The sequence below is a fragment of the Alosa pseudoharengus genome, unplaced genomic scaffold, assembly GCF_046254945.1.
Source record: "Alosa pseudoharengus isolate Yale_2024_CS ecotype anadromous, Long Island Sound unplaced genomic scaffold, YU_APseudo_1.1 YU_APseudo_1.1_scf_17, whole genome shotgun sequence".
NCBI lineage: Eukaryota > Metazoa > Chordata > Actinopteri > Clupeiformes > Clupeidae > Alosa > Alosa pseudoharengus.
The window spans coordinates 5,601,862-5,611,861 of record NW_027468640.1 but is presented as its reverse complement, the minus strand read 5'-3'; the positions used below and the strand labels follow the sequence as shown (position 1 = coordinate 5,611,861).

The 10,000-nt window shown below is 43.2% G+C and overlaps 1 protein-coding gene across 1 annotated transcript in view; it reads left to right on the top strand.

Annotated features, from left to right (window-relative positions):
* LOC143127172 (RAS guanyl-releasing protein 2-like) overlaps positions 1-10,000 on the top strand; it is a 101,968-nt gene that overhangs the window by 62,625 nt on the left and 29,343 nt on the right. The window contains exons 9-10 of the mRNA XM_076288484.1: positions 1-53; positions 8,726-8,800. The exon at positions 1-53 is cut by the window's left edge and continues 229 nt beyond it. Of these exons, the coding sequence (XP_076144599.1) occupies positions 1-53; positions 8,726-8,800 (128 nt within the window). The remainder of the gene's footprint in view (positions 54-8,725; positions 8,801-10,000) is intronic.

The following is a 10,000-nucleotide window of genomic DNA, read 5'->3' as shown; positions in this document are numbered from 1 at the left end:
AGACCACGCCGCCCACCATGGAGGCCAACACAGACCTGCTTAACCTGCTCACGGTCAGTACTGATACACAGACCTGCTCGACCTGCTCACGGTCAGTACTGATACGGTCAGTACTGATACACAGACCTGCTCAACTTGCTCACGGTCAGTACTGATACACAGACCTGCTCAACCTGCTCACGGTCAGTACTGATACACAGACCTGCTCAACCTGCTCACGGTCAGTACTGATACACATCTACTCAACCTGCTCACGGTCAGTACTGGTACACCTGCTCAACCTGCTCACGGTCAGTACTGGTACACCTGCTCAACCTGCTCACGGTCAGTACTGATACATCTACTCAACCTGCTCACGCTCAGTACTGATACATCTACTCAACCTGCTCACGCTCAGTACTGATACATCTACTCAACCTGCTCACGGTCAGTACTGATACATCTAATCAACCTACTCACGGTCAGTACTGATACATCTACTCAACCTGCTCACGGTCAGTACTGATACATCTAATCAACCTACTCACGGTCAGTACTGATGCATCTACTCACCTGCTAAGTACTGATACATCTACTCACCTGCTCACGGTCAGTACTGATGATACACATCTAATCAACCTGCTCACGGTCAGTACTGATACATCTACTCAACCATCTACTCAACCTGCTCACGGTCAGTACTGATACATCTACTCAACCATCTGCTCAACCTGTTCACGGTCAGTACTGATACATCTACTCAACCTGCTCACGGTCAGTACTGATACATCTACTCACCTGCTCACGCTCAGTACTGATACATCTACTCAACCTGCTCACGCTCAGTACTGATACATCTACTCAACCTGCTCACGCTCAGTACTGATACATCTACTCAACCTGCTCACGCTCAGTACTGATACATCTACTCAACCATCTACTCAACCTGCTCACGGTCAGTACTGATACATCTACTCACCTGCTCACGGTCAGAACTGATACATCTACTCCACCTGCTCACGCTCAGTACTGATACATCTACTCAACCTGCTCACGCTCAGTACTGATACATCTACTCAACCTGCTCACACTCAGTACTGATACATCTACTCAACCATCTACTCAACCTGCTCACGGTCAGTACTGATACATCTACTCAACCTGCTCACGGTCAGTACTGATACATCTACTCAACCTGCTCATGGTCAGTACTGATACACATCTAATCAACCTGCTCACGCTCAGTACTGATACATCTACTCACCTGCTCAGTACTGATACATCTACTCACCTGCTCACGGTCAGTACTGATACATCTACTCAACCTGCTCACGGTCAGTACTGATACACATCTACTCAATCTGCTCACGGTCAGTACTGATACACATCTAATCAACCTGCTCACGCTCAGTACTGATACATCTACTCACCTGCTCAGTACTGATACATCTACTCACCTGCTCACGGTCAGTACTGATACATCTACTCAACCTGCTCACGCTCAGTACTGATACATCTACTCAACCATCTACTCAACCTGCTCACGGTCAGTACTGATACATCTACTCACCTGCTCAGTTCTGATACATCTACTCACCTGCTCACGGTCAGTACTGATACATCTACTCAAACTGCTCACGCTCAGTACTGATACATCTACTCAACCATCTACTCAACCTGCTCACGGTCAGTACTGATACATCTACTCAACCTGCTCACGGTCAGTACTGATACATCTACTCAACCTGCTCACGGTCAGTACTGATACATCTACTCACCTGCTCACGGTCAGTACTGATACATCTACTCAACCTGCTCACGGTCAGTACCTAGACACATCTACTCACCTGCTCACTGTCAGTACTGATACATCTACTAACCTGCTCACGGTCAGTACTGATACACATGTACCAGGGTTTCCGTTGTCCGGTAATTACCGGACATTGGACGAAAAAAAAAATGAAATGTCCGACAAAATTAAATCTCTCCGGTCAAACATGGCCAGGCCCAGGCAGACTATGCTATATGAGAGCTATCACTCTACTATTATTCCCAGTCATTATCATGGAAAATATAATGTTCAGATATGCGACACATTATTAATGGCATTGTATAACAACCCTCATAGTAATAGGTATATTTTAACATTTTCAAATGTATTTATTTGTTGCTTTTATTTTTCCTTCCAACTTGCTGAGGCCCCCCTGGCACCCCCTCGCGGCCCCCACTTTGAAAACCACTGGCTTAGGGGGTAGTGGTGTGAGCGCTCATTCTTGTGTGTGCACATCTGTGCAAGTTAAACAGTCACCACTGGAGATAACGTGGGTAGCAGCAACAAACAACGTAGCCTTTTTAAAACAACGAACAAAGTGGACTCTTGCTGTCCATGAAAACATAGATACTGGCTAGATCTTGTTAGCCATGTTTAAGTGAGGCTAATGAACACGTTGCATTCTATACAGCCTGATTATGTCATTCTTTAAGCTACATAGCCTGTCTCCAGTTTTCCTCAATTTGACTAATTAAGAAGTGATAATAGGATATTTGACCAGATAAGAACTTTTTGTTTTATAATATTCTGATTGGGCGGTGGTAGCATCGTGGTGAAGGAGCTGGGCTAGGAGGCAGTGGCCAGAAGGTGAGGGTTCAATTCCACTGCCACTGTAGTGCTCTAATTGAGGGTTCAATTCCACTGCCACTGTAGTGCTCTTATTGAGGGTTCAATTCCACTGCAACTGTAGTGCTCTAATTGAGGGTTCAATTCCACTGCCACTGTAGTGCTCTTATTGAGGGTTCAATTCCAATGACACTATAGTGCTCTGATTGAGGGTTCAATTCCACTGCCACTGTAGTGCTCTGATTGAGGGTTCAATTCCACTGCAACTGTAGTGCTCTGATTGAGGGTTCAATTCCACTGCCACTGTAGTGCTCTAATTGAGGGTTCAATTCCACTGGATCTAATGTGTGTGTATGGATGTGATGTGTGTGCGTGGATGTGATGTGTGTGTGTGTGTGTGTGTGTGTGTGTGTGGATGTGATGTGTTCATTAAGGCATTTCATGGCTGATAGGAAAGCTAAATTAAAAAAATTCAAAGTTTACCCAGAAGGAAACTCTGAATGATTTAGGCCCACATCTTTAGTAGGCAGCAGCGCTGGGTTTGGAAATTTGGAAACATCGGGGAGATATTTTCAGAATTAGATGAGACGGCTCTTTGCCCAGGCCAGATCATTAATTTCAGGGGAGTTTACACCTACGCATTTCAACTCAGTTTGATCCCAATCTTCTTCACTCTTTCAATGTGTGTGTGTATGTTTGTGTGTGTGTGTGTGTGTGTGTGTGTGTGTGTGTGCGTGTGTGCATGTATGTATATGTGTGCTTGCATGTGTGTGTGTGTGCACGTGTGTCTGTGGGTGTGTGTGTTTGTGTGTGCATGTGCTTATGTGTGTGTGTGTGTGTGTGTGGGGGGGGGGTGTATGTGCTTAAATGTATGTGTGTGTGTGTGTGTGTGCCTGTCTCTACTAGTGTTAAAAGCTTTAGGTGTAGCTGCGTCTTGTCTTTGTGTGAGTAATTAGACTCACATGATGAGCTGTTTTGGGTGATGGGGTCATTAGCTCTCAGAGCTCCACTCTCGCTCCACATTAATTAACACCATCTCCCTCTCCAGGGGCCTCATGTACAAAGACTTGCGTGGAATTCCTATCAAAACATTGCATACGCGAATACCTGGAAAGTAACACACGCACAAAAAAATTCAAGATGTATGAAACTTGGTGTACGCAGCAATCCATGCAATATTTGTTTGTACATCCCAATTAACATGAAATTAAGTGCACATGCACAAGCATTACACTCCACCCTCTCAAAACGACAAAATGGCCGATCCCGCATTATTAATAAGAATGAAAACTCATTTGTGGATCCATCCGTACTCTAACCTGCTCCAAAATGAAATAATAATTGAAATCATCAAATTTAAAAAAAAAGTTTATTTCCAGCGAATGCAAGGTAGAAGTGCTCTTATCCGACAAAATGACAAGAATCTTAAGTCTTTATCATCTGTAATTAATAACAAAAGTTGATCCAGGACACCTCACCACAACATTACGATTTCTGGATCATATTACTACAATATGCACAATTTGCGAATGCTTACTCGAGGAAAGTCAAAGTATCCTATGCAGTCAATCACACTAAGGGAAATAGCTTCAATTTGCGCTTATTAGTCAGGCTATAGCCATTCACTTGGATGATCCTGTCCTATATGTATTTTTTTTTTATTAAAAAAATGAGATAAATAGTGAAAACACCCGGCAAATGTTCAGTGCATGGGAAAATGTGTGAAGCCGACTTCATTCAACACAGGTTTCGAGGAAAGCTTTGATAAGCCAGTCATCTACAATTGTTGTAGATAGGCGCTGTCTCTAAATAGGTTTAATTTCCTTTTAATTCTTGATATCCTCTGAGAAAACAGTTGTCATTATAGATGTAGATGTTTAGCTTAGTAGTATTTGCACATGTTGCATGCCCATTTATCTAGAAACTTAGGCTTACTTCAAAGTGTTATCAACTAATGTTGTTGCGCTGCATGGCCTTTAAGTGTAGTCAACCGACAATACACAGTGGAAATGTGCGTACGCCACACATATAGTTGCCATGGAGAAACCCGAGAGGAACGCACATTCTCACGCTCATTTACTCTTGATACATCCGACCGTGAGCGTGAAAGATGGCGTACGCAACATTTTACGCAAGCTTTGTACGTGAGGCCCCAGCTGAGCATGAGCATAATCGTCTGGAATATTACACTTTGGTCCGAACCCTTTGTTGCTTTCTGTCTCGACTGTGCAGAACACCAGATATTGTATTGAGTGCACACACAGACTTAATAGGGGACCGTATGGCATGCACACACAGACTTAATAGGGGACCGTGTGGCGTGCACACACAGACTGAATAGGGGACCGTGTGGCGTGCACACACAGACTGAATAGGGGACCGTGTGGCGTGCACACACAGACTGAATAGGGGACCGTGTGGCGTGCACACACAGAGTGAATAGGGGACCGTATGGCGTCCTTTCCGGATCCCACCCCGATTCTCTCTCCCACTCACTTCCTGTCATTCTCCACTATCCTATCTGATTAAAGGCATAAAAAGGACCAAAAAAAAAATAAAAAAAATAGAGGACTGTTATGTAGCAGACGCTTCCATCCAAAGCGGCTCGCAACAGCGGATTTAAGAAATGAATCCAGGTCAACTGACGGTCAGGCAGTAACGTTGCCATGACCCGCGGAATTTAGTGGATATGACACAGGACACCAAACTGAGGTGGTGAGTGTATTGGGTATTTGACTGTTTGGCTAAGGGCAGGGAACAAATCTGCAGCAGTGGGCTGGTGTTCTGCAGGGTTAAAGGCATGGTTTATGATTGTAGTACAATGACATATTGTTAAAGGCAAGGTCCATAATTCCAATACAACGGCTCAGTACAAATCTATGCTATCTGTTACTTTTTTTTGTTGTGGTGGTAATCCATCGTACTGGGATTTCCCCTGACAAGATTTAGAGCTTCACAAGAAATGCTGTCGGGTCCCCAGCTCACAGGATTACAGTGGACAAACGGGAGGGATATCACTCGCCAAACTGCTCCTCTCTTGAGATGGACATGACATCTTTTACTGTTTTTATTGTTTTTTTTCCCTCTAACACTTTAACACTGCGATGAAATGTGTTACTCTCAGCCCTGTGATGGAAGTGCTACCCTTGGATAGAACAGGATAGAACTGGCAGATACATATCAGCTGCTGGAGCAGCACTGACTTCCTCTAGCAGTAACGCATGCACCGTGTCTGATATATGCACACACATTGCTTACAGTAACACATGCACCATATTTAATACTATCATGAACTGCCCTCCCACTTAGGTAAACATGATCAACACTATCTATAGCTTCCACTCGATCAAATACACTCTAATGGAACACTGGACTTTTGAAATTGAACATAGCTCCACATATTGAACATAGCTCCACATATTGAACACTGGGCCTCCACATATTGAACATAGCTCTACATATGGAACATGGGGCCTCCACTTATTGAACATAGCTCCACATATTGAACATAGCTCCACATATTGAACATAGGGCCTCCACATATTGAACATAGCTCCACATATTGAACATAGCTCTACATATTGAACATAGGGCCTCCACATATTGAACATAGCTCCACATATTGAACATAGGGCCTCCACATATTGAACATAGCTCCACATATTGAACATAGGGCCTCCACATATTGAACATAGCTCCACATATTGAACATAGCTCTACATAGCTCCACATATTGAACATAGGGCCTCCACATATTGAACATAGCTCCACATATTGAACATAGCTCTACATAGCTCCACATATTGAACATAGGGCCTCCACATATTGAACATAGCTCCACATATTGAACATAGCTTCACATATTGAACATAGCTCCACATATTGAACATAGCTCCACATATTGAACATAGCTCTACATAGCTCCACATATTGAACATAGGGCCTCCACATATTGAACATAGCTCCACATATTGAACATAGGGCCTCCACATATTGAACATAGCTCCACATATTGAACATAGCTCCACATATTGAACATAGGGCCTCCACATATTGAACATAGCTCCACATATTGAACATAGGGCCTCATCATATTGAACATAGCTCCACATATTGAACATAGCTCCACATATTGGCACGGGCATGACTGTGGCGTTCTCCTCTTTTGATGTTCCATTGCATTAGACTCCATTGTTTTCAATACAACCCCGCACAGCACCGCAGAATCCCTTTGCCGCGTAGATTGCGAATCAGTTCTATTTTTGTCGACGCCACTCAATTAAATCCATTGTTAATCGAATGCTTGTCAGTTGAACATTTCCCATGTCAGCGCCTAATATGCAGAGTGCTTGAAGGCTTTAACTTTAAAAATTATGGGACTGGCAACTTAAGTGTCAGTTCTATCGAAAGCATCAATAGGACGGTAATGGCTGTTCGGAGAGTCAGCTGGTATTGGGGTCAGAAATCCATCTATCTATATTGGGACAGTGTTTGCTTTTATACATGGTTGTGTGAGTGTAGCTCCATATTGGGACTGTTTGCTTTTATACATGGTGGTGTGAGTGTAGCTCCATATTGGGACTGTTTGCTTTTATACATGGTGGTGTGAGTGTAGCTCCATATTGGAACTGTGTTTGCTTTTATGAATGTGGTGGTGTGAGTGTAGCTCCATATTGGGACAGTGTTTGCTTTTATAGTGGTGTGAGTGTAACTCCATATTGGGACAGTGTTTGCTTTTATACGTGTGGTTGTGTGAGTGTAGCTCCTCAATCTGATGTCCGTATGAAAACAACAGGACAGTGTTTGCTTTTATTAATGTGGTGGTGTGAGTGTGGCTCCTCAGCCTGATGTCCGTATGAAAAGAACTTCAGTAGAGCGCAGCAGAGTTAAGCAGATACACATACAGTACTTACACACTCACTCACCAGTTTGTTTCTTAATCTTGGATGCATACATATTTGCCATACAGTATATTGTACTCCAAGCATTCTCAATGTAACCCTTATGTTTAAATGCTTTAAAAGCTTATGTTTAAATGCTTATGTTGAAATGCTTTGGCAATGCAAAAATATTTGTCATGCTAATAAAGCACACTTGAATTGAATTGAATTGAATTGAATTGAACTGAATTGAACTGAATTGAACTGAACTGAACTGAATTGAGTGGACAGAGGCTTGGTTCTGAGCAGGGTCTGAACCAAGTTCTGAACCACTGTTCTACTGTTCCACTGTTCTACTGTTCCACTGTTCTTCTGTTCCATTGTCGGGTGGGGGCAGAACCATGCTGGGCTGAACTTCAGTCAGGCAGAGAGAGTTTGGAACACTCATTTCCTGGCGTCAGCCAAATCTTTTAACACCACACACCAGCGGTTTCCTGTTCGCTACTGTCACATTGTCTTTTTTATTTTGCTCTCTGTCTTTTTTCTCACTCTCTCTCTCTCTCTCTCTCTCTCTCTCTCCCTTTCTCTCTCCCTTTCTCTCTCTCACGAACATACTCTTCTCACTCACTCCGCCTCCCATCTCTCTCCCCCTTTCTCTCTCTCTCTCTCTCTCTCTCCCTTTCTCTCTCTCTCTCTATCTCATATCTAATCCATCCAATATGATTTCACTTATGGTAGTGATATTCAAATAAGACATAAAATTGTGCCACTGGTATTACAGTGTTTCCTCTAGGATTTTTTTAAGCAGTGGGGGCAGGCCTGTCCGAACCCCACCGTCCCCCCGTCCCACAGAACTGACAACTGACACTTCACTGCAACACAAACAATTATATGTATTCACCTCTATTCACACACAATGAGGCATTATTTTCAGTTGTGATTGAGCTGTATATTTGGAGAATCTACAACAGGTCTGCACAATGAATTTTGAAAGGCAACTGCGACTATTGTACGTCTGCCCCATTTCTGATACCCTGGGGGAAGAAAATTAAACCGTGGGGGGCCGCCACTACCAAATCAACATAGAGGAAACACTGGGTATTAGTAGTAACACAAGCAATGCTGTTTGACTCTTTTAATGAGTACACCAGGGGGTTTGTATAAATGTTTAAAACATCATTCTCACTATGTGTGTGTGTGTGGTGTGCGTATGTGTATGTGTGTGTGTGTGTGTGTGTTGTTTTCGCAGGTGTCTCTTGACCAGTACCACACAGAGGAGGAGATCTACCAGATGTCTCTTCAGCGAGAGCCTCGTAAAGGCTCGGTGAGTAGTCACACTGCCAGCATTCACACTGCCCTGTTTATAGCAGCATTCACACTGCCCTGTTCATTACAGCATTCACACTGCCTTGTTCATTACAGCATTCACACTGCCCTGTTCATTAGAGCATTCACACTGCCCTGTTTATTACATTACAGCATTCACACTGCCCTGCTTATTAGAGCATTCACACTGCCCTGTTCATTACAGCATTCACACTGCCCTGTTCATTAGAGCATTCACACTGCCCTGTTTATTAGAGCATTAACGCTGCCCCATTTATTACATTACAGCATTCACACTGCCCTGTTTATTAGAGCATTCACACTGCCCTGTTTATAAGAGCATTCACACTGCCCTGTTTATTAGAGCATTCACACTGCCCTGTTTATTAGAGCATTCACACTGCCCTGTTTATTAGAGCATTCACACTGCCCTGTTTATTACATTACAGCATTCACACTGCCCTGTTTATTAGAGCATTCACACTGCCCTGTTTATAAGAGCATTCACACTGCCCTGTTTATTAGAGCATTCACACTGCCCTGTTTATTAGAGCATTCACACTGCCCTGTTTATTAGAGCATTCACACTGCCCTGTTTATTACATTACAGCATTCACACTGCCCTGTTTATTAGAGCATTCACACTGCCCTGTTTATAACATTACAGCATTCACACTGCCCTGTTCATTACATTACAGCATTCACACTGCCCTGTTCATTACAGCATTCACACTGTCCTGTTTATTAGAGCATTCACACTGCCCTGTTTATTACATTACAGCATTCACACTGCCCTGTTTATTAGAGCATTCACACTGCCCTGTTTATAACATTACAGCATTCACACTGCCCTGTTCATTACATTACAGCATTCACACTGCCCTGTTCATTACAGCATTCACACTGTCCTGTTTATTAGAGCATTCACACTGCCCTGTTTATTACATTACAGCATTCACACTGCCCTGTTTATTAGAGCATTCACACTGCCCTGTTCATTACAGCATTCATACTGCCCTGTTTACTTCAGCCATCTGATTCTCATTCCCGCGTTTGATTTGCTTTGATTTGTAAATTATATTTTCTACTATCAAAGTTGAGCCCTGTGCAGCTCAATTCAAAGCCATCTCACCCATCTCTCCACAACCATAATAGCCCTGTGGTGCATTAAGAATGAAGAGTCAAATAAGTGATCAGT